Source organism: Schistocerca americana, chromosome 5, assembly GCF_021461395.2.
Source record: "Schistocerca americana isolate TAMUIC-IGC-003095 chromosome 5, iqSchAmer2.1, whole genome shotgun sequence".
Taxonomy (NCBI): Eukaryota; Metazoa; Arthropoda; class Insecta; order Orthoptera; family Acrididae; genus Schistocerca; species Schistocerca americana.
Genome location: NC_060123.1, coordinates 441,282,675 through 441,307,741, shown reverse-complemented (window position 1 = coordinate 441,307,741; position 25,067 = coordinate 441,282,675). Strand labels below are relative to the sequence as shown.

At 39.9% G+C, this 25,067-nt stretch overlaps 1 protein-coding gene across 1 annotated transcript in view; it reads left to right on the top strand.

Moving 5' to 3' along the window:
* LOC124615894 (DNA repair protein complementing XP-A cells) overlaps positions 1–25,067 on the top strand; it is a 36,484-nt gene that overhangs the window by 3,038 nt on the left and 8,379 nt on the right. Inside the window, exons 2-5 of the mRNA XM_047144068.1 lie at positions 206–317; positions 2,799–2,926; positions 3,919–4,084; positions 18,991–19,108. Of these exons, the coding sequence (XP_047000024.1) occupies positions 206–317; positions 2,799–2,926; positions 3,919–4,084; positions 18,991–19,108 (524 nt within the window). The remainder of the gene's footprint in view (positions 1–205; positions 318–2,798; positions 2,927–3,918; positions 4,085–18,990; positions 19,109–25,067) is intronic.

Here is a 25,067-nt window from a genome sequence, read left to right as displayed (position 1 = left end):
CATTACAACTTTAGTCTCCCTTACTTTCAACCAGCTTATAACTGTTACATTTGTACTGAGAACAGGATTTTGTGTTTTTCACTGTAGCAGTAGACACTGGCAGCTGCATATAAAGTTGTATCAGCACCTTGGGTCATAGTGCTATCTTTTTCAGACTGGTAACATGAGAGTGTAAATATTTCATCATATGGTTTATGATTTACAGTGAAAAGGGATCACCAGAAAAGAATACCATCAAGGTCCAAGGAACCAGATACATAGATACTGGTGGTGGCTTCCTTTTGGAGGAAAAAGCTGCTGAAGAAAATGCAAAACCAGTAAGATTACATTTTCTGTAATAATAATTCCAGTGTTTTCTTACTGACATTGGGCTCAAAATTGTTGAATGTCTATTTTTTTTTTTTTTTAAAAAAAAAAGGAGGTGACAAGTGAAATATTAGTAAACCCGAGACAATGAAGAAGGTGCACTGTGGCAATGTTTGTTTGTACTTAGTGCATACGTTTTTCAGATACTACTTCTTTATACATGACTGCATCATCTGTAAAAAGTCTGTTACTATTAATATTGTTTGCCAAGTCATTAAAATACAACATGAACAACCAAAGGGTCTCGGTACATTCCCCTGGTGCACACCTACGTTATTTCTGCGTCTCTCCCCTCCATTCAAGATAAATGCTGCATCTTTCTCATGGAAAAACTCCTCAGCTTGGTATCAATTTTTGTTTGTTATCCGATATGATAATATTTTCATTAATAAAGCATTGGTGTGGTACTGAGTCAAATGCTTTTCAAAAGATAAGAAATGTTTTATCTGCCTGACTTCCATACATATATCTCCATGACTGTCTTCATCCATAGCATTCAGGATGCCACATAAGAAGAATCTGAATTGGGTTTTACGTGACTGATATTTCTGCTGGTTGACCTGGAGAAGGTCATTCTGTTAAGTTTGAATTCTGAATTTCCTCTAAGGTGTTACAACAAATAGATTTTAAAGACATTGGATGGTAGTTTTGTAGATCACTTTTGCTAATGTGACTGTAGAAGTTTGCATTTATGATTTGTACTAAGAACAATCTGTTGTATGTCCTCAAGACGACAAGTACCTGAAATGTATCAGAAAATCAATACAAATATTTATGGGCTAAACAAATGTAACATCAAGTGTGACTATGGTTGCTACATCTCCTCCTTGTAGGTAAGTCTGACTCATGCTCTCTTCAAACTATTGGCTGAAGTTTGTTGTTCAATGGATTTATGGTATAGTATAGTTAAAAATTAGTGGAAAACACTGTGCTACAAATTCTGTATATAATACGATAGGGGTCCATCAGGTCCTGGAGATGTGTTTACTTTTAACAGTCTCTCAACACCAAGGGCTGTAAATTCTGTAGCACTCTTCTTTTCAGTGGTGTGAGAATTAAACTGGAGCATTACAACTGGAATTTTCTTATTGCTTGCATAACTTGCATCTTATTGTTATTAGCATTTGGAAAAGTGTGTGTAGGCATGCACTTACTCTTTATTGAATTGTTGCCATATTGCCCTCTTATCACAGTTCTATGTATCATTATTCTGATGTATTTTATTTACACAGTCATTTGTTTGAGCGTTAAGGTAATGCATTCTGATTCTGAACACTCTTTTAGTAAGGTGACACGGTTAAAACTGACTCATGTTTTAGTAGGGAGCCATACTGATATAAGCTTTCAACATTTCCTTCAATTTCTTTAGGTGAATGTTATAATGGAACAATACATCAAATTTCTTTCTTTACTGCAGTCCATTCAGTGTTTATACCATCTCTGCTAATCCCAGTACTGACGGGGCATTAAATCTAACTCTCCAGTACCCTTCTTTTAACTCGCTGAACTTGTATTTGTTCATAAAATTTGTAATAAATTATGTGTTTTTCTTTAGTGAATGTAGAAAATTTCACCAACAGGAGGGCAATCTAATAAAGACTGTAAAATTCTGCTCTGTTTTTATGCTTTCTGAGTTTACAAACCACTTTGATTTTAAGAGAGGGCTCATTTTTATTGTGCAGCTCTGTTTTAAAACCATTAGAAATAATTTGAATTACAATTTTATCGTAAAATTCCTTCTCCCTACCTCTCCTCATTAGCTTTGCCCTGTGTACTGTTCCAATCCCCCCCCCCCCCCCCCCCCATGTGGATAAATTCAGTAAGCAGCATTTGTGCATGTGTGTTGTGACCATGAAGCAATAACAAGTTCTTCCTCCCATTTGAGGGTACAAATGTTTTCTGGATGTATTGTACAATCTAATCTCATAGAACACCATGCCTTCATGGAGCCAGTGTCATTTTATTAATGACTGAGTTAGTTCTCATAACTGAGGAATTGATGCATTAAGAGTGCATCAGAGACAAATTAAGTCGTTCAGTTTCAGCAGAAACATGGTATCTCCTAATGGTATAATTTGTTTGTTAATTTTTTACTACTTCATATAAAATGTGTTAACTATAAATTTAAAAAAATTTTGCTCTGATTTAATAAAAGCAGTTGTAGATTCATACCAGAAAGAAATATCACCTTTAAATGGTTTCTCTGCATGACATTGTAAATCTTAAGAGTCCATTGTACTAATATTTCATGCTGATGTTTGTGGCCTTGTGGTATTCATACATAGCCTTATTTGCCAGTTACATAAGCACAGTGTAGTAACTTTGTGCATTGATGTGTAAAATATTGATGATTAGAATAATCTAGTGTATGTGGTGTTTTCTGTCAGTTATAATTAAATTCAGACTTAGGTAATGAGAAATAAAATTTTCAGGTGGAACTGAAGGAAAACGTTGGACCTGTCCAAATTCCATATCGGCCAACATGTGAGGAATGTTCAAATATTTTTGATGATTCTTTTCTTTACCAGTCATTTGAGTATCCTGTCTGTGATGGATGCAGGTATCATCTCTTAATTTGCACATATGCTTATCTGTGTTATAGATTAGACTAAATGTGAGTGAAAGTAAATCATTGGGAAATTGTTTTGATAAAAGTCTAAATCATGGCCAGTGGCATTTTTACTTGTATCATGAATAATGTTGTTGGCATTTGTCGCAAGGTATGATGAGCAGGAAAGAGGTTGTGTCAGCTGTTGTGTGTACACAGCCTGTGAGAGAGCAGTGGGCAGACAACAAGTTTTGAAGGAACATTGTCACATTAGTATATCACAGCATGCAAAATTGTAACACATTCAGAAGAAACAGGCAAATATTTTGACAGCCAATGTAACTTAATTTAAACTGTCCTCTTATGTCCCAGCTTAACCATGGCCTTGTAATTGATAACAAATTCAGAAAAAAAAAACAGTAAAATATTTGCGACAGCAGCAACAAAGAGAATGGTTTCTCTTTTGTCGCTAGAAATTTGTTGCCTCATTTCTCACCTGTCATTAGTTACTTGAAAGTATCATCCCATTAACTACATGAAATAGACTTGTATGTGCAGTAGAGAAACGTTGCTGTGACAGCCGCTGGCCTCGGTCTAGACTTTTTTATCTGGTAGTACAAAATCAGTTTTTACTAACATGTCATTGAATCTTAGTCTGCGCACCCTATTGCAAAATGTCTCCAATTTCCTTTTTCCCATAATCACAACAGTTGAAGGGGTAATTCCTTCACTTGTTGTTTTTTTTTTCCTCAAACTATTTGAGACTGAACACATGTTCCATTTATAATTGTGTCATATTGATAAGATGTTAAACTATTAAAGGCAGTTTTTACTAGGGAGTATATTGTAAGTTAATAATGTTCACTGTAAATTATCAACATAATTTGAAGTTTTTGCTTGGATTTTAAACAATGTATTGGCAATAAATTTGCTAACATTGTGAATTCCAAAGAAAACTTGTATTGGGCATAAGCTCGGCTGTATAACAGACTGTTTGTTTCTAGGGACAGAGATGACAAGCATTCTCTCATTACTCGGACAGATGCAAAAAATGAATACCTGCTGAAGGATTGTGATCTGGATATGAGAGAGCCCCCTCTGAAATTCATCATGCGCAAGAATCCTCATAATATGCGATGGGGTACAATGAAGCTTTATCTTCGACTTCAGGTAAGGCCTACTTAAAAATATGCCATTATGGGTACTGTCACACAACATTGATTGGTAGGAAACCTAACAAAGCATACAAGAATTGAGAGGTTGAACTTCATGCAATAATAAATGAAAAGAAACAATTTATGTTTATTTCTTGAGTTGTTGACTGACTATATAGAATAATCCAAATCCAGCTTTCATTTTATGAAGTAAAAAAAAAAAAAAAAAAAAAAAAAGGGTCATATTACCTGATCAATTCTACATGTACTACTATCACCGTGTTTGCCAATGCATTAGCATTAGCAGTAGCTTAGCTATCAATACATACATAAGTTGTTTGATGATGCAGTTATCGAAAAATTAGAAATTTTTGAAGCTAAATTACTGAGCACTTTTGTATTCTCAGCTACTTGTTCTGATGATATGTCATAGGTTTTTCCATTTCAGTGGGTAAGCACTGTTGTGTCCGTAGTGAGATACATTTCCAGTATTGTCTGCCATTTGTGTTAATGTGTTCAAGTCATCAGTGCACATTGCTGGGAACTTCTATGTATCTGCCATGAGATAAAAGTCATACATTGTAGTCAATACAGCAGTTCCAACAAATATGCAGCACTCTCAATCTAACTGAGTGGAGGTGCTTTTTCCATGTTACTCCATTTCTAATAATTTTTCTAATCATTTAGCCTTTCACTGAGATAGTCAGCTAATCAGTGCTTTGTTGATTGCATTATATTTGTCTTAGCTGTTGTGATGCTGGTATACCCGGTATAATTGAGGGTGGTTGCAACATAGATGTATTTCATCTCATCACATGGTATTGTTATATTGTAACCACAGTCAAGTCCAGATCTGATAGCAGGGTCATCAGTGATGGGAAATACTTGCCACTGAAAGGATGTTTATTACTGACACCTATGAACAAACAGAACAGAACTCATTCTTCACAGTGTGTGCTGCTGTTTATTCAGGCAAGGAATATTCCAGCATTTGCAAACATTACAGCTACAAGAAATCTTGAGAATATTCTAGAAATAATAAATAACTAGATAACATGTACAACAGTGTAGGAAAAGGCAGATTGCTACTTACAGTAAAGACAACACATCAAATTGCAGAGAGACACAATTAAGACACCCACATAAAGCTTTCGGCCACAGCCTTCATCAGTGAAGAGAAAAAAAGACCACACACACACACACACACACACACACACACACACACACACACACAGTAGCAAGCACATCTAATAGCGCACATGACTGCCAGCTCCAGCATCTCGGGCTGGAATGCAACGTCACATGGGATGCAAGCAGCAATCTGGAGGGAGCAAGAAGGGGAAGGGATAGTAGTGTACAGGTGGGGAGAAAGACAAATGCTGTCTGGTGGAGAGTGCAGGGACTAGGCTGCCAACAAGTGCAGTGTCGGGAGGTTGTGGGGCAGGGTTGTGGAGGAAAAAAAGGAGCAAAAAAGGAGGTGAGCAGGGAAAGACAGGTGGATGTGTTGGCAGAGGGCAGCAAATAAATGGGGTGGGAGATGAGAATGGGGTAAAGATGCTAGGATGGTAGAGGGAGAAAATGTTGGGTGGAGGGTGTGGGGACAGTATGTTACCGTAGGTTGAGGCCAGGATAATTACGGAAGCAGAGAATTTGTTGTAAGGATAACTCCCATCTGCGCAGTTCAGAAAAGCTGGTTGTGGAGGGAAGGATCCAGACGGCTCGGGTAGTTAAGCAGCCATTGAAATCAAGTGTGTTATGTTCAGCTCAATGTTGTGCCACGAGGTGGCTCTTGGCCACAGTTTGGCAGTGGCTGTTCATCCTGGTGACCAGCTGATTGATAGTCATACCAATATAAAAAGCTGGGCGATGATTGCAGCAGAGCTGGTAAACAACATGGCTGCTTTCACAGGTGGTCCAGCCCCTGATGGGGTAGGATAAACCTGTGGCAGAACTGGAGTAGGAAGTGCTATGTGGGTAGATTGACCACGTTTTGATCTATATTTTCCATGGGGATATGATCCCTGTGGTAAGGGGTTGGGATTGAGAGTGCCATAGGAATGGACAAGGATGTTGTGGAAATTGGGTGGGCAGTGGAACACACTTTAGGAAGGGTGGGAAGTATCTTGGGTAGGATGTCCCTCATTTCAGGACTTTTATTACCTATCATTGTGCACTGAAATGAGGGAGGTCCTACCCGAGATATTTCCCGCCCCCCTGAAGTAGTGTTCCGTTGCCCACACAACCTATGCCACTCCCGATCCCAACCCCTTGCCACAAGGGTCATATTTCTGTTGAAGGCCCAGGTGCAAAAGCTGTCCAATACATCCCCCCAGCACTTCCTATTACAGCCTTGTCACAAGTTAATCCTACCCCATCAGGGACTGGGCTACCTGTGAAAGCAGCCATGTCATTTACCAGCTCTGCTGCAATTATTGCACAACTTTTTGTATTGGTATGATTACCAACCACCTGCCCACCAGGATGAGAGGCCACTGCCTAACCATGGCCAAGAGCAAAGCAGACCACCCTGTGGCACAATGTGCAGCTGAACACAACACACTTGATTTCAATGGCTGCTTCACTACCCAAGTCATATGGATCCTTCCCTCCACCACCAACTTTTCTGAACTGCATAGATGGGAGTTAACCTTACAACACATTCTCTGGTCCCGTAATTATCTCGGCCTCAACTTATGGTAACATACCGTCCCTAGACCCTCCACCCAACAGTTTCCACCCCCTCCATCCTATGGTCTCCTCCCTATTCTCATCTTCGGCCCTGTCTATTTTCAGCCCTCTGCCAATGTATCTGCTCATATTTCCACACGCCTCTCCTTATTTGCTCCTTCTTTTCCCCACGCCTCTCCTTATTTGCTCCTTCTTTTCCCCCATCTATCTGTCCGGCAGCTTCCTGATGCTGCATCTGCTGGCAGTGTTACTCCTTGCACACTCTGTCAGACAACTTTCGTCTCTCTCCCCACCCATACACTGCTACCCCTTCCCCTTCTGCGCCTCCTCCAGATGTGACGCATTCCAGCCCAAGATGCTGCAGTTGGCGGTCGTGTGTACATGAGGTGTGTGTGTGTGTGTGTGTGTGTGTGTGTGTGTGTGTGTGTTTAATTGTGCCTGTCTGCAACTTGACGTGTCTTCTTTACTGTGAGTAGCAAAATTTGTCTTTTCTTACATTGTTGGTATTCCTACCTAGAGTTTCCATTGTTTTATTAAATAACATGAATTTGTTAGATCAGATTAGAGTTAGGGACCTGCAGCACACCAGCCAGTGTCACTACCCTCTACTCTACCTCGCAAGCAGCACGGTTCAAGCCATTCCTCCCTCTCCTGGAGAAACAGTAGCTTGCTGTTTTAGAAGTTTTCGTATGACCGTCTGTATTGGAGCACTGCAGGGTCCTCGTGTTCGAGTCATGTTGTCGCATCCTCTTCACTGTGATGAGCATCGAAGGTAGCCACTCCCGCTGAACCTCATTCAGTGAGTCTTAAGTTTCCTTGAACCAGGAGGCTCCTACAATTGAGCTGTGTCTCAGGACTGTAGGTCATCTGGAGAACATGGATGATGTCTGCCCTTTTGTCCTCTTGATGAAGGACAATAAACCTCGACTTCATGAGTGGCATACAACAAGCAATAACGTATGTGGCAGGCCCCAAAGTAGTTTAGTAACCTTTCTGATAATCTCACTGTTCACAAAGGTATAAAAATCCATATCATGTCTGGTTGATGCTTGGCATCATGGTATTCCTTACAGTGACTCGCATAATGTCTAGTGGATCAGTAGAGGCCTGCCCTATGATATCTGCATGTGATTCTGGCTAGAGTTTTTGCGGTCCCAGGTGACCAGATTTTGGAACCTTGTGGGAATTTTAGGGTCTTGCATAAAGTTGTTGAAGTTTTTGAGGATGATTTTCTATTTGATAAGGAAGGGATTTTTCAAGACAACTTGCACCTCCCCGCCCCCCCTCCCACACACACACACACACACACACACACACACACACACTAGTGTGGAATATTGTAAATAGATTAAATAACATGAAATATTCCTAAGAGGTGCACTCAGCTTTCACGTAGGTTTTACACCTGTCTCTTAAAGCCTAATAAATTAGCTGTGATGTAGTGATGTGTCAATACAGGCCCCTTTGTAGTGTGATAGTGTAAAGATTCTGACAGCCGCTTCATTCTTTTCTGACTTGGTTGTGAAAGAAGCAGAGGAAATTTGTCAGGGAATGAAATTAATGATTTGAGAGGGAAGTTACAATATGGATATAACTTGTCTTTGCACGTTAATCAAATCGAAGCCCTCATTATAGTGCCACTTTCAACCACATTTCTAATTCTGAACATGGTTCAAGTGCCTCTAGAAGGTTTTGTTCCTTGCACAGAAAATGTGTCTGAACTCTATGTGTCTGTGATTGTGAGCAGTTTTGGAGTGACTGATAGATTTAAATGTATGAACTTAAGTGCTGTTACTGCATTTAGTCACCTTATACAAAAACAGCCAAAATATCAGTAGAAGAACTGGAGTTGCTGAGGTTGCAGGCCTAAACCTTTGTGGCTATACTATGCTTAGTATCCTGCACAAATAGCAATTGGATCATATGGTGCCTACACTAGTGATGAGGAATGTCATTTTAGTGATTTTCTTAAAAACCCCTCAGTGATAAAAAGTCAAATGGCTTCTAAGCTATCTCAGAGGAACTATAATTTTTTAACTAAAATTCTTCAAAGAAGAAGAGCAGCACCACATAATTGTATATAGAAATATAGATTCTGCAGAACACATTTATAATAAAATTTATGATCAAGTAATGAGGAGTAATGTGTTAGACTTAAGTGACTGGTTGTTGTTGGTATACAACATGAACACTGTGCTGAAACTCGTCAAAGGGCAGAAGGTAGATTTATAGTTTGCATATGGCTGCATATTCATCCTCTGCAAGTAGTAGTAGTAGCAGCAGCAGCAGTATACTTGTCCGTGTACCATACTGTATAATTATATTAGATTTGTCATAATTATATTTGACATGTTAGGGAGGAAACACCATGAATGTGATTAAGAAATAAGAAAGTGGAAAGAGGTGGAAGAAAATCAGTAGGAGGGTTTATCTTCTTTACCTCTTTCCTCATAGTTTCTGATTGTTCCATTCATTCCACTTCTCATTTATTTTCCTGCTAATCAATCTTTACTTCTCACTCTTACCTTCCATCATATCTGAACTGAAGCTTGGACAGTGCTTACCACTGATCTCTACCTAGTGTAGAGATAAGTAATGCTTATCAATGTACTATCTGTTTTCTTCTAATCTATCTTTCTTTTTCTTCATCCTCATACAGGTGGGTCCGTCTCGACTTGAGATATGAGTAACCTGCCACTGCTTTTAAAATATTCCCAAATCCATCCTTCTTTTCTCCCTGAGGAAGGAATTAACAGTTCCAAAAGCTAGGTATTGTTTTTCTACTTTTAAGTGTGTGTATTGGCAGCCCATTTCATCATTCATTCATTCCTTCAGTCATTCATTGTGTTTTTGTAAATTATATCCAGAACAACAACACTCAGAGACGTGGAATGGATTGATGCACAAACCCTGAAGAAGCAGAAAGATGGGGAGATTAAAAGACATAAATTTTGAAAAGTCCTCATTGTATTCTCTTTAGTATTGCATAAAGCAAACTTTCACTTTTTAAAATTTCACTTTAAATTGTATTCACAATTAAGTGTGGCTCATTGGAGTACAATTGCTTATCCTATCTCTCACATTTTTTATTGCATGGAAAATGTCAAGTTGCTCTGTAATTCAAATATTAAGCAGTATGTCCTGCAGTAGCTTAGTGATAAGGTGACACATAGCCTAGGGAAGCCTGGAGCAAACCACCTCCAATAATGTGATATCTAGCAGAGCAGATCAGCTGTATAGTTGCTGATACCCTGTCTATCCTCTATCATAAGGATAGTATTGCTTCTTGGTCTGTGGGCACATGAGAAGCAATGCTCAGCTTAAAAAGGCTCAGGACACACACACACACACACACACACACACACACACACACACACACACACACACACACACGTATTGTCTTCTTTGAGTCAGAAAAAGCAATTGACAGGGTAGTCTGGTGACAGCTTTTTATGATGCTGAAAGAGAGAGTGGCATAAAGTATAAGGACAGAGCAGTAGTGCAGAGACTGTAGAGAAAAGAGGTAGCTGTGATAAGATGTGGAGAACATAAAGAAGAACCTACAATAAGCAGAGTACTACAGGAGTGCTCACTCTCTCCTGTCTTGCTCAATGGATACATTCAGGGGACGTCAGAAGAAGTTGGAGCTATATAAAGAATTAAAGACCTTGGTAAGGAACTAGAAATGTTGAGACTTACTAATAATATCACAGTGTTAAGTGAAGACACAGAACAATTCAAAGTGATGCTGGTCCAGATGGAAACCACCCTCCGCTCTCCCTATAACACAAAAATTAATAAAGCTAAAACAAAAATTGTAGTGGCGAGTTAAAAAACACTGTTGCTCAATGCTCATTGAACAATGAGGGACTGGAGATTATCAAATCCTTCACCTATCTAGGGAGTAAAATTACATAATTTTTTTTTTTTTTTTTCCTCTAAGGAAAAAGAGAAGTCTTTTTACATCGTGCTGCATAACCAAACATCTGGAGAAAGGCCTCATAAAGATGTTTGTTTCAAGTGTACTGCTGTACAAAAGTAAAACATGGATGCTCAGAGAAAAACACAAAATAATAACCTTTGAGATATGGTGCTATTGCAGAATGTCTGGGTAGACACGGTTTGAATGAAGAGGGGCTCCACAGAATGGAGGAAGAAAGTCATGTCTTTGGAAGCATATCCAACACAGAGGAGACACACGGGTCAGCAATCTGCTGAGACATGATGGTGTCATTAGAAGATTATTGAAGGAACACAGAGGTGAAGAACACGAGGCAGGCCCAGTTTAGAATATATCAGCCTTATCATGGAGGTTACCAGCTGCACTACCTGTACTGCTCTCGAGAGGAAGGCAAAAGAAACTGCCACCAACCAGCCTGATGGTTGAAGGCGTGAGAAGAAACTCCATTGTGGAAATTGTTAATGGAAGATAAGTCCCTTTTAGTCTGTGAAATGAATGGTAACTGGAAGCAGGAGGAGACTTGAACAATATGCTGGTCTTGGTTCTTACAGCATATTGTTCGTTTTTCTCTGAGTGCATTTAAGGAACAATGAGAAATCAATCAAAACTATTCAGCTATGAATAGTTAGAGATTGTGACAAAGCTCATACATGGATGTTTATAACTCAGTGCTGATGGTATCCTCATTAAATATTGTCTGTTCTCCATTTATCAAGTTTCTTATTGACAATAGTAAACAGGTTCAAATGGATGTAGGTTGCAATATTTAGGCAGAGATAAAAAGGCTTACACAGGATGAACTAGTGTGAACACTGTATCAACCAGTCCTTGGACTGAAGATGACGACAACAACAACAACAACAACAACAAGAACAATAATGATGATGATGATGATGATGATGAAGAAGCCTTCATGGAGTTACTAATGCAGTGGAATGAACTGGTTCATAGTCAGTATCCCTGCAAGGATATTATTCCTATATTTGATAAATTTTTACACTCTGTCACCAATGCCACAACAACCCAGAGTCTTAAAGCAGTAATGCCCTCAAAACATAAAGCCACTGCACTATAACCACCTCACCTCAAGGCCTATTCAGTTGTGTGGTCATGTGATTTTCTTGACAGGCCACTGTACAATTTAGCTTTCTCTTTTTGTCTATCCAGAAAGATATACTCCGCTTGACATGCAACAAACGTCAAATAGATATGAAGTGTAATAGATGCTTGATATGAAAGTGAATAGCATTTCAGCACAATTGCAGAAAATAGGTAGGGGTAATGCCACCTCATTCTGTGTACAATGAATGATTGTGCAATAGATTTCTCTTTTAGGAATTATGTTTGAATGTTGTTTGTTTTGTCTAAAAATTAGAAACATCTATCAACACTTGTTGGAATTCAACAGTGGCAGAACTGTGGTCTATCTACACCACAGTGCATCATTCTGTGATACTGCTGCTTGTGTAGTTAGAGGTACAGTGACTGTTGTGCGGATCTGGAACTGACAGGATTAAGAGGGACATACTTGATGCCATGCAGGATCTCTTTGATCCCATGCAATTAGGACCTGGGAGAACAGGCATATTCTTCACTTGGCAATGCAGGATAATACCACAATAACACCTTGCAGGATAATACCACAATAACACCTTACAGGGTCATACCACAATAACACCTACCCTGAGTCAGAAAATCAGAAAATGTGCTCATTTTTAAAACCGGTGTATCCACACGGATTGATGAGATCTGTAACACCTGAGACTGTCCGTACAGTGAGAATTGTTGTGGCTTCTCTTTAAGTGAGATCAGAGAAAGACAGGCCCATGTTTTGTACCCATCCACAATAGTACACACATGAGTGGCACCATGAGTTCCAGTCCTGTGTACAGCATCATAATAGATGTCTTATGTGTGAAGGCTTCCAAGAGAATGAATGTTCCCAGAACACATTCCTCACTACCACCGCAACCACCACCGCTGTCAACATGCAAATCAAGCGCCTGGTGTGGTAGTATGGGCTGCCATTTGGTAGACAAGATAGTCACCTCTGTTTAGCATAGCTGGTAATTTGGGCAGCAGCTGTCTCTGTAAGGTATCCATGACATCTTTCGACAAGATTATGCAAGACCAGAAGTTGCTTGTGCTATCCTGACCCATCTCAATACAGAGGGTATCAACAATGTAGGAAAAGACGTATTGCTATGTACCATGAAGAAGACATGTCAAACAGAGGGTGTTAGACTGTTGTTCTGCCCAGCATGTTCTCTGTATATCTCATCCATTGGAAACATGAGTTGCTGAGAGACTGACATGTCACCTCTTGCCAGCTCCTGTGATTGATGAACTATGGCATAGAGCTAAAACAGCATGGAATGAACAGGTGAGGCATTTTCCAAATGGTATGGTCTCATCATTGCTGTACCTCAGTATCATGGTGCAAACACAAGAGCAAGGGGCCAGACGTGCTGTAGAGGATGCCATGGACCCTTCAGGACCTGCAAGTTGCGTTGTGGAGGGGGGAGGGATGCACACTGCATGTCTACAGAACTTCTGAGGAGTTTCATGGAGAGTATCACAAAGTAGACAGTTATCGCGTATCTGTTGGTGAGCACAGTCCTTCATGGTTCTTTGGCAAGAATATGGCAATGGAAATATTTGTTGTACTGTATTTGTTAGAATGTGGATTTATTGCTTTAGTTAGCTTTTAAAATTAGACTGAGGTTGAATGGCTTGCCAGTACATATTTTCAGGAAGCAGAAATTTCGTGTACTGCTCATAGACACATTTAAAAATAGAAAAAAAACTATACATAGCTTTCAGAACTGTTAGATTCTTTCTTGTGGAGGAAAGGAGGTTACATATTTGGAAGGATGGGATTTTTTTTTCCTATTCGTAAAATGTAATCTGTTACTTTTTTGCCTGACATTTTTGTTCTCCATTTCCTCATATGAATGTTTTAGAAACATATTCTTTGAAGGTAATATGAGGTGTGTGTGTGTGTGTGTGTGTGTGTGTGTGTGTGTTTTGTTTGCTTGCTTATTTTGGTAGGCATGGAAGAATTACTGTTGTTGCTGTAACCACGAATTTTGAGTGTGTGCTGCTTCATGTTTCGCATGTAAAGTTTGTGCTTGATTCAGCCACTAGAGGCCACCTGGCCTGCTAATACGATGCCTCCCGTTGGAACAAATGAATATATAAGCTGGAGCGCAAGACTCCACTTTCCACTTGTGTATTGATAATTGTGTTATACCTTGTCTTCCATGTGGGTGTACTGTTCGAGCAATAAACGGCAGTGTTCTTGGGTTAGAACACTTTTTGGCGATGAGTAAGGTACTCGGCTCTACGTGTTCCACTTCAGTCATTAGTCCTTTGAGTCTAATTCCCATGGAGGCAGTGCTTAAATCTCTTCTCGAGCAACAGCAGGTTGGCAGTTGTTATTTCCAGTTTAATGACTACATTGGCACAACTTGCAGCCCTGCCAACAACATACCCACTGCCGTTCCCTGCGTACGGCTTTGCAGCAAAAGATGGGGACACTTACGAAAAATGCCTGCAGCAACATTTCCAGGCATTTGGAGTAAAAGACGTAACCTTGTGCAAGGGCCTTTTTTCGTCGTGGGTTTTAGCTCATGGGTATTAGTTGTGTCAGCTCACCCCCTTACAAGAACCTTCAGATGTGTGAGTTAATTCCTACCTATCACTGTAAACTTACTCACATTATTGCTGTTTGTGAGGAATTTTGCCCTTGCCAAAAGTGGCCAAAGCAATCATGCAGGGCATGGGCAGCAGAACTACAGGGACTTAACCATCGTTGTAATTTTGTGATAAATGTTCATGAGAAATCCTATGCCGATCAGATGGTCATGATGCTGTCATACATTTTGCTCCCAATTGGGAAATTCGTGAGTGAGCTCTACAGTGTGAAAATCCTATGCTTGTGGAAATATTGAATGTAGCTCAGTCATTTGAAGTTACACGGGCTGCAGGTACTAAGAGAGAAGCCTGTTCCGAAGTTTCAGAAATCAGTTCCTTTCATCCCTCCCAGCTTTAAACCAGTTCTCAAGGGAATGTAGACACTATTGCAGCAGTCCAGCAGACATATCAGCATCATGGTGTTCATGACAACAACAGTCCGCAGCCTTCTACACTCTGCCTTCGTCCCCATAGTGCTTCATTCAACATGAACAGATCACATGGCCCAAGCACTGGGCTACGTGTAATATGTACCCTAAGACAGGACACACTGCTTCTGTATGTAACTCCTTTCCATATCTGAGTGAGAATGAGACGAACATGGATTTGAACAGTGTGTCGGCAGTGGGATATGAACAGTGTGTCAGCAGTGACAGTGACTCAAAATGAGTTCTACATTGATGTGCGTGTGTTTAACAAATCATTGAAAATGCAAGTGGACGTGGCGGCAGCAGCAGCACCATTGGTGAATTGTCAGATTTACGTGAATTTTAGTTTCTCCCCTTATGAGTTCAGTGTTGTGGAGACTGGTGAGTTATAACAAAACAAAATATTCCCATTGTTGGACAGTTTTTTGCACCTGTGACTTACGAGACTGTGATTCATTCCTAGTAGTGGACAATGCTTACACTAAAAATCAGTTTGGTTTGTGCACTTGTAAACCTCTGGATTTTCCATTGATGATGAAGTGCATTTGGTTTCTGATCAAGTTCCATAGCAACAATTAGCTGCTGTCTCTCTGTTTTCTACAGTACTGGGTTGTGCACCTGAATTTCAGGCTCATATTATGATGAAACAGTCTGCCTGCCTCTGTTGTTTCTGGGCCCGCAGAATTAGGTAGTCTTCAGTCCCTTGATGTTACTCAACCTATTCCAGTGAATGCTCAGCACCACTGGTAATAGTCAAAAAACCTACCAGTAAACTGGGCCTCTTTGGTGACTTCAAAAAATCTAATAATGCACAGTCAGTCATTGATACCTATTTTTTGCTGCACCCTGATGAGCTGTTAGCAAAATTATTTGGGGGCCCATTATTTTCAGAGATGGTCCTGGCAGAGGCATATTTACAGCTGCCGCTCGATGAGTAATCTAAACACCTTCTAGTTACCAATACACCATTTGGCTTTATCAACGCCAGCATTTGCCTTTTGATGTGGCAAGTGCACCAGCTATTTTTCAGCGCTTTTTAGAGCAACTTATTGCATCAGTTCCAGGCTGTGTCATCTATTTTGATGACATAGTAGTGTCTGGTGCCTCTACAGAGAACATTTGCAGAACCTTCGTGCTCTGTTTTATGTTTCACAGTCTGTGGGACACAGTATTTCATCCATCCATCATTTATTTGGTTTTTGAAACATCGCATGCTGACATTAAACGATACGTCATGTCCATCAAGGAATTACAGGCATTTTTAGGCAAAATTATGTACTACTACAAATTCATACTGGAAGCTGCTGCTGTGGCACAACCACTCCATGAATTATTACGTAAAAAATTTCCATTCCACTCATCACGTAGGCTTGTGACCAGGTGTTGAAATCTAAACTCCAGTCGGCTCTTTGTTTGGTTAATTTTCATCTGGGCCATCACCTTGTGTTAGCAATGAATGCACCTCAATTTGGTCTTGGCACCATCCTTGCTCATAGTCAAGAGATGGTTCTGAATGCCCTATTGCATATGCCTCTAAGTCCTTAAATTCAGTGCCACAGTATTGTTCTCAGATAGAGAACGAGGCTTTTGTGATCGTGTATGCTCTAAAAGTATTTCACATTTTTCTATACAGGTCTGAGTTCCACTTTATCACAGATCAGAAACAACTGGTGTCTCTTTTTAACCCTTTGGCATCCTTGCTGCACAAAGCTGCAAATCACTTACTGCAGTGGTCTCTTTCTCTGTCTTGACACAATTAAGAGATACATTTCTGACTGTGAAATGCAACTCGCAAATGTAGACTGCCTTATCGTATTTGCCAATGGGTTGGGATCCTGTGTTTGATAAAAAGAAATTACTTTGTTTTCATGTAGACGTGGAAGCTCGAAATGTTGTTGATGATTTTCCAATTACTAGCACTAAAATTGCAGCCACAGATATTGTTTTAAATAAAGTTGTTTGTTTAGTGCAACACAACTAGCTGGACCAATCTCTGGTCTCTGCTTCTGATCCTTTGAGAACTCATTTTGCATTAAAAAATCGTCTTTCTGCTTGGGACAAAGTGCTACTATCAGCTACAGAGAAACCACTCCTAGGGTTGTAGTCCCTTCCTCCCTTTTGCGCGAGGTTATGCATTTGTTACATGTGGGCCACTAGGGTGTGTCATGTACAAAAGCATTAGCATGCTGATATGTTGTTTAGCCAGCCATTGATGGCGAAATCGTGTGAGTTGTTGCAGCTCGACGACAGTGTGCTACCCTTCAGGTTGCTCCCCGTGTTTCTTCGTCACCCTGGCCAGATCTACAGCAGCCTTGGGAACAAATTCATGTAGATTTTGCAGGGTCTTTTTCAGTTTCCACTTACTTGTTGTAATTTATGCTTTTCTAAGTTTCCATATGTGATGAGTTGTCTGCCTACTTCTGCGGTGGCACCAATTTCCACTTTGTCAGAAATTTTTGCAGTGGAAAATCTTCCATATATGTAGGATACTGGCAATGGCCCCGAGTTCATATGTCAGGAATTTGAAGATTTTTGTAAAAAAAAAAAAAACTGGTGTTCACCATATCACAGCTCTTTCTTTCCACAGTCAATCAAATGGGGAAGCCAAATGACTAGTACAAAAATATAAGACTCAGATGAAAAACTATGTTTTGGGTGTGTCACCGGAAGTAGCTCTCGACAGGTTCCTCAGTTCTTACAGGTTCACCCCTGCTGGTGATAAGAGCCCGGCAGAGTTGTTGCACGGTCGTCAGCCGTGGACTCTACTACATCTGCTTGGGCTGATGCTTGGCCGTCTGCTGGCATTGGCACCACAGTGTTTCCATATTTGCACAGCTGTTTGGGTTCACAGCTTTGACCACTGGCCAAGATGGGTGCTGGCAGTAACTCATAGTATCTGTGGTCAATGCCTATGCATCGTCCACACAGCTGAGGGGAGGGCGTCACAAGAAGTCAACCATAAACCTCGTGTGGGTGGCTACACACCATGTGCATCTCCACTGCCCCCTCATTGTACTTCTGCCTGGCCACCTTCTGCATCATAGCTGATGCCCTTGCCTTCTCAGCTGCTGCTGCTGCCAACATTGTCATAATTGTCTTCTCTGCTATGGATGTCCCCTTCAGCTGTTGGGGCCATGGAGAGACCCTGGCAATGCCAATGCCAATACCTCTGCTGCTGCCACCTCCATCACAGCCAACACTGCCTGTCCCGAGGCCTTCACTGCAACCTCCTTCCTTGGGGTTGGACATGGACATGGAAATAAACACTGTGCCAGTGTGTCATCCCACTATATTGCCTCTCACAGGGTGTTGGGTGTCGCACCTGTCCATGCTAGCACCACTTTCGACCCTACGCACTGATGGCAGTGTCACGTGACTCAACAACCCACGTTGACCACATACGAAATGGATGTGAGCACAATGTTCACTTCTTCACCTAGGAAGAGGAGTGCTGTAACTACCAATTTTGTGTGTGCGTTACATCGTAGTTTGCGCATAAAGTTTGTGCTTCATTTGGCCACTAGAGGCCACCTGGCCTCCTAATACAACACCACTTGTGTGTGCAACTGGCCGGTGTGGCCATGCGGTTCTAAGCACGTCAGTTTGGAACCGCGAGACCGCTACGGTCGCAGGTTTGAATCCTGCCTCGGGCATGGATGTGTGTGATGTCCTTAGGTTAGTTAGGTTTAAGTAGTTCTAAGTTCTAGGGGACTGATGACCTCAGTAGTTAAGTCCCATAGTGCTCAGAGCCAACTTGCGTATGCAGCCTACCGGCTACATATCCTGTTAACGAATATATAGGCCGGAGCGCGAGGTTCTGCCCAGATAAAACCTTTGATGATACTTGGACAAGCCAGGTGGCACATTTTCCCTAAACTGCTTAAGGGTGTGCTGAAATGATCACTTTGAAAAGGACTCGGTTGATTTCCTTCACCAACCTAGTCTTGTTCTCCGTCACTAATGAATTTATCTTCGACAGGCTATTAATGCATAATCTTTGTTCTTTTTGTAATGGTATGAAAGTCACATGCCAAGTTTTACAGTTGTGTGTAATCTGTGATTATAATTTTTCAGATTTAATGAATAATTTTGAGTCATTTTGTATTTCATCCTCTGACAATTTTAATTTCATGCGAAGTATTGTTACAGATTGAAAAAAGAGCCTTGGAGGTATGGGGCTCTGAGGAGAAACTCGAGGAAGAATTAGAAAAAAGGGATGAGAAAAGAAGCAAAGCAAAGATTAAAAAGTACAATAAACAAGTCAAAGGTAAACGTAGTGAAATAGTTCATCGTTTGTTAGTAGGTGGTTACTATTATCAAAATCATTACTTGCAATACTGCCATTGGCAGTTCGCATATAATAATTGGGTTCTAGTTTACCTTTATAAAAATAAATTTAAAAAGAATTACAATCTGCAAATGAATTACTATTTGTACACTTTTATATAAGAGAAAATAGTGAAATACGAAGCTTATTAGATTGAAGTGAGTCATATTACAGCCTGTACATAAACATTAGAGTTCAACGTTGAATTGTTTACTTGCAAAATCACAGATTCCTTCTATTTCTGCATCTTTTGTATGTAAAAGGAGGGGCAATAGTGAAGAGGATGGCAGTTTGACAGAAATTTGATTTATGCTAGAGAAAAGGAAAGCAGCTTTTCAAATCTGTGATAGAGGAAACCAGTAACTAGTGGAGACTAACATAATGATCAACTGAAGAAAAATTGGGAGAAATTATTTTGAGTACAGGTGGAATTTGAGGTAAAAATGGTGTACATATTACAATGAAAGTTTTGTTTAATGTCCATTGGTATCAGTGATCCACTAATATTTCCTAAATCTAAACACAACGAAATGAATTCTATGCATCTTTGTTGCTTATCTTCCTTTTTCTAAGTTAGCAGGACACTGAAAACATCAAGAATGTGTACTGACAGCCTTCAAACCTAATAGAAAAAAAAAAAAAAAATGTAGTGTTCTTGTTGATTTAAAAAGCATCCAACTGATTTTGTGTGTGCTGATTTTTTACTGCGGGCGAGACAGGTCCATCACTTCACACCTGAAACACAGTTATGAATGTGGTGTTGAACAGCTCTTTGAATGCTGTGTGACAATAGTAGGATCCAACTCCCTTCAGTGATTTAAAATGATAGTGTTATAGCCATCAATGATGCGAAGTTGCCACCAACAAAATGTACTGACCAAATAGTTACAAGACATTGAAAAAAATATTGTATTGTGGAAGTTCAAACAGCTTGACCATGATGTTCAGAGAAAAATTATGGGAAGAATGATGGGAAGATATTTATAGAAAAAAAAACTGTGGATGGAAATTTAAATTTTGTTAAACATATTTCTATAGCACATTGTTCTTGTTTTCGTTTAACAACATTAATAAAATTAGATGACAACCAAAGAATGACCAACTCCTAGGATTAAAATATGTTTTGTTTGTAAGAAAGAACTGTACTTAATTCAGATGACAAATTGTACCTAAGAGTTTAAGTTCTATTACCACTAGTACTGTAAAATCCTCCACCTTTTGTTTGTTAAAAAAGCAGTGTTGCAGAGTTTGCATAAAAAGTAAAAATGTGTAATTTTTCCTTATATGACAGTGCATTGCACTGCACTCACTATACACAGGTTCAATGGAGAGGGCAGCCCATCTCCTAAATTCTTCTGGCATCATTCCCCAAAAAACTTCTATGTGATCTAGACTTGTCTTGGTCAAAGTTCAAAAATTCAGTGTTATGTCATACAGTGATACAGCTTCAGATTCTGAGTGGGATTCAGAAAATCAACTGAGGAGCCGTGTGCTGAGTGTGGCACACACGAAACTATAGTTGTGAAAATTTACAAAGTGAGGCGAAGGGTAAATAACACCAATGCAGTGTAAGAAAAGGTGGTTTCAGAAAAGGAGAAAAACTCTCAACAGAGACGTACAACCAAGGTTCTTTTGACCTCCACTAACAACGAAGGAACACACAATTATTTGCAGAATACATAAACAAGGGGCAATAACACCGATGACCTAAGAAAACAATTAGTAAATGAAAGCAAAGCACTGCAAGATCCCCTCATGGTACTAAACCTTCATAAATATTTGTCATTGTATCCACAAGTCTGTAGAAAGTGGTGTAGGCAACATGCAGTACAACTGGCCATTCCTTCCCACTTGAGACTGTAAAAGTTAAGTTATCCCCTTCACTCCTGGATCAACTTTGTGAACCAGTGCATTGTGCTTCCTCCTACCTGTTCTTGTTCTCTCACTTATGTAGTCCCTTGAAACAGTTCTCGTAGCATGCTGAAACCATTCAGAGATGCAGTTAGTCTGCTGTTGTCTATCACTGGAAGTGCAGGTAGTTAATCTACTTTAAATAAGTTCTGAGATGTCATTACACTGCATTTATTAACAAACAACATAAGATCAATTGACACAGTTGATCTTAAGATGTTACTGAAAACTGAAGGCACAGTTTGCACAGAGATCAAACTCAAATTGCCTCCTAATGCTGACCAAAATGCTTGGCATGGAACATAAATTTTTAATGCACTTTGTATAACTTAATGATTTGTACTTAGTTGGCAGAATATTTTGTATAATTTGTTTCTGCTAGGCATGCTGAGGTAGTCCGTGCAGTTGCTATGACCACTATGCCTGGGTGGTTCAGTGGTCAGAGCATCTATTTAGTAAGCAGGAGACCCAGGTTTGAATCCAGTCAGGCACAAATTTTGAACTTTCCCCACACATTTCAATCAATATCCATGCCCACTCTCAGCCAATGTCTGCATTTCCTTTGTGTCGTAATTTTTTTCTTAATATATTTAGTTTACTGCATAGTAGAATTTTGTAGCATTTCATAAGCTAATAGTGGCTTTTAATAATTAGCATTTCATGTAGAAAAGTTCTTAGTTTTGAGCCTAAATGTTAGTAGATACCTCTCATTTAAGATAAACAAGTTGAATCCACACACACAGCTTACTCATCTTCTCACCCCAATGGTGTAGTTTTAATACAGTATGGCTTTGCATCTCAATGCCTGAGTTTCAATCGCGGGAACTTCCTTCTTACTTGCCACAGTAACAATCTATATTGATGCTTAAGAGAGTGAGTCATTTATGTTAATTGCAGCAAACCAATACAAATTAAGAGAAATCTTACAACAAATTTCGTGTAAAATATTCTTTAACTGCAGGAAGCTTAAGGTGGAAAAACAGTAATAACTGACTAATCTTTTTTACACACATTTTGTGTTGGTGTTTATTTGTAAATTTGATTACCTTTGTTTAATGGTGAATTTTGGAAGGCATTCTATGAATGCACAGTTTCATTTCCTGTCTTGTACCACAGTAGTGGACATTCATATTTTTGTTGAATTTTGCAATGTTACTTTTTACAAACTTGCACATTTCTAATATGTAGACTACGAAGATGCAAAATGAAGGATGTTTGGAAGAGAGGTCTGCAGCTGTCAATTAGCTTTGCACTCTTCGTTATTCTCACAACTCTCCTCTGAGTGAGAAGAATGTCGGAGCTATGTCAGGAGTTTCCCCAGAATATGATACATCTACATCTACATGATTACTCTGCAATTCACATTTAAGTGCTTGGCAGAGGGTTCATCTAACCACAATCATACTATCTCTCTACCATTCCACTCCCGAACAGCGCGCGGGAAAAACGAACACCTAAACCTTTCTGTTCGAGCTCTGATTTCTCTTATTTTATTTTGATGATCATTCCTACCTATGTAGGTTGGGCTCAACAAAATATTTTCGCATTCGGAAGAGAAAGTTGGTGACTGAAATTTCGTAAATAGATCTCGCCGCTACGAAAAACGTCTTTGATTTAATGAGTTCCATCCCAACTCGCGTATCATATCTGCCACACTCTCTCCCCTATTATGTGATAATACAAAATGAGCTGCCCTTTTTTTGCACCCTTTCTATGTTCTCCATCAATCCCACCTGGTAAGGATACCACACCGCGCAGCAATATTCTAACAGAGGACGAACGAGTGTAGTGTAAGCTCTCTCTTTAGTTCTCCTTGTTGCATCTTCTAAGTGTCCTGCCAATGAAACGCAACCTTTGGCTCGCCTTCCCCACAATAATATCTATGTGGTCTTTCCAACTGAAGTTGTTCGTAATTTTAACACCCAGGTACTTAGTTGAATTGACAGCCTAGAGAATTGTACTATTTATCGAGTAATCGAATTCCAACGGATTTCTTTTGGAACTCATGTGGATCACCTCATACTTTTTGTTATTTAGTGTCAACTGCCACCTGCCACACCATACAGCAATCTTTTCTAAATTCCTTTGCAACTGATACTGGTCTTCGGATGACCTTACTAGACGGTAAATTACAGCATCATCTGTGAACACCCTAAGAGAACTGCTCAGATTGTTACCCAGGTCATTTATATAGATCAGGAACAGCAGAGGTTCCAGGACGCTTCCCTGGGGAACACCTGATATCACTTCAGTTTTACTCGATGATTTGCCGTCTATTACTACGAAATGCGACCTTCCTGATAGGAAATCACAAATCCAGTCGCACAGCTGAGATGATACCCCATAGGCCCGCAGCTTGATTAGAAGTCACTTGTGAGGAACGGTGTCAAAAGCTTTCCGGAAATCTAGAAATACGGAATCAACTTGAGATCCCCTGTTGATAACGGCCATTACTTCGTGAGAATAAAGAGCTAGCTGCATTGCACAAGAACGATGTTTTCTGAAGCCATGCTGATTACGTATCAATAGATCATTCCCTTCAAGCTGATTCATAATGTTTGAATACAGTATATGCTCCAAAACCCTACTGCAAACCGACGTCAATGATTTAGGTCTGTAGTTCGATGGATTACTCCTACTACCCTTCTTAAACACTGGTGCGACCTGCGCAATTTTCCAATATGTAGGTACAGATCTATCGGTGAGCGAGCGATTGTATATGATTGCTAAGTAGGCAGCTATTTTATCAGCGTAATCTGAATGGAATCTAATCGGTATACAATCTGGCCCTGAAGACTTGCCCGTATCAAGCGATTTCAGTTGCTTCGCAACCCTCTAAGGTATCTACTTCTAAGAAACTCATGCTAACAGCTGTTCGTGTTTCAAATTCTGGAATATTCCATTCGTCTTCCCTGCTGAAGGAATTTCGGAAAACTGCGTTCAATAACTCCGCTTTGGTACCATCGGCACTGCACAACGAAGGTATTGACTGACTCTGGCCGCTTGTACACTTTACATATGACCGGAATTTCTTCAGATTTTCTACCAAATTTCGAGACAATGTTTCGTTGTGGAACCTATTGAAGGCATCTCACATTGAAGTCCATGCCAAATTTCGCGCGTCTGTTAATTTTATCCAGTCTTTATGATTTTGTGTTCTTCTGAACTTCGCATGCTTTTTCCGTTACCTCTGCAACAGCGTTCGGACCTGTTTTGTGTACCATGGGGGATCAGTTCCATCTCTTACCAATTTATGACATATGAATCTCTCAATTGCTGTTGCTACTATATCTTTGAATTTCAGCCACATTTCGTCTACGTTTGCATAGTCAGTTAGAAAGGAATGGAGATTGTCTCTTAGGAAGGCTTCCAGTGACACTTTATCCGCTTTTTTAAATAAAATTATTTTGCGTTTGTTTCTGGTGGATTTGTAAGAAACGGTATTGAGCCTAGCTACAATGACCTTGTGATCACTAATCCCTGTATCAGTCATGATGCTCTCTATTAGCTCTGGATTGTTAGTGGCTAAGAGGTCAAGTGTGTTTTAGCAACCATTTACAATTTGCATGGGTTCGTGGACTAGCTGCTCGAAATAATTTTTGGAGAAAGCATTTAGGACAATCTTGGAAGATGTTTTCTGCTTACCACCAGTTTTGAACAAGTATTTTTGCCAACGTATCGAGGGAAGGTTTAAGTCCCCACCAACTATAACCATATGAGTGGGGTATTTATTTGTTAAGAGACTCAAATTTTCTCTGAACTGTTTAGCAACTATATCATCGGAGTCTGGGGGTCGGTAGAAGGAGCCAATTACTAACTTAGTTCGGCTGTTAAGTATAACCTCCACCCATACCAATTCACATGGAGTATCTACTTCGACCTCACTACAAGATAAACGAATACTGACAGACACAAACACTCCACCATCAATTCTGCCTAATCTATCTTTCCTTAACACCGTCTGAGACTTTGTAAAAATTTATGCAGA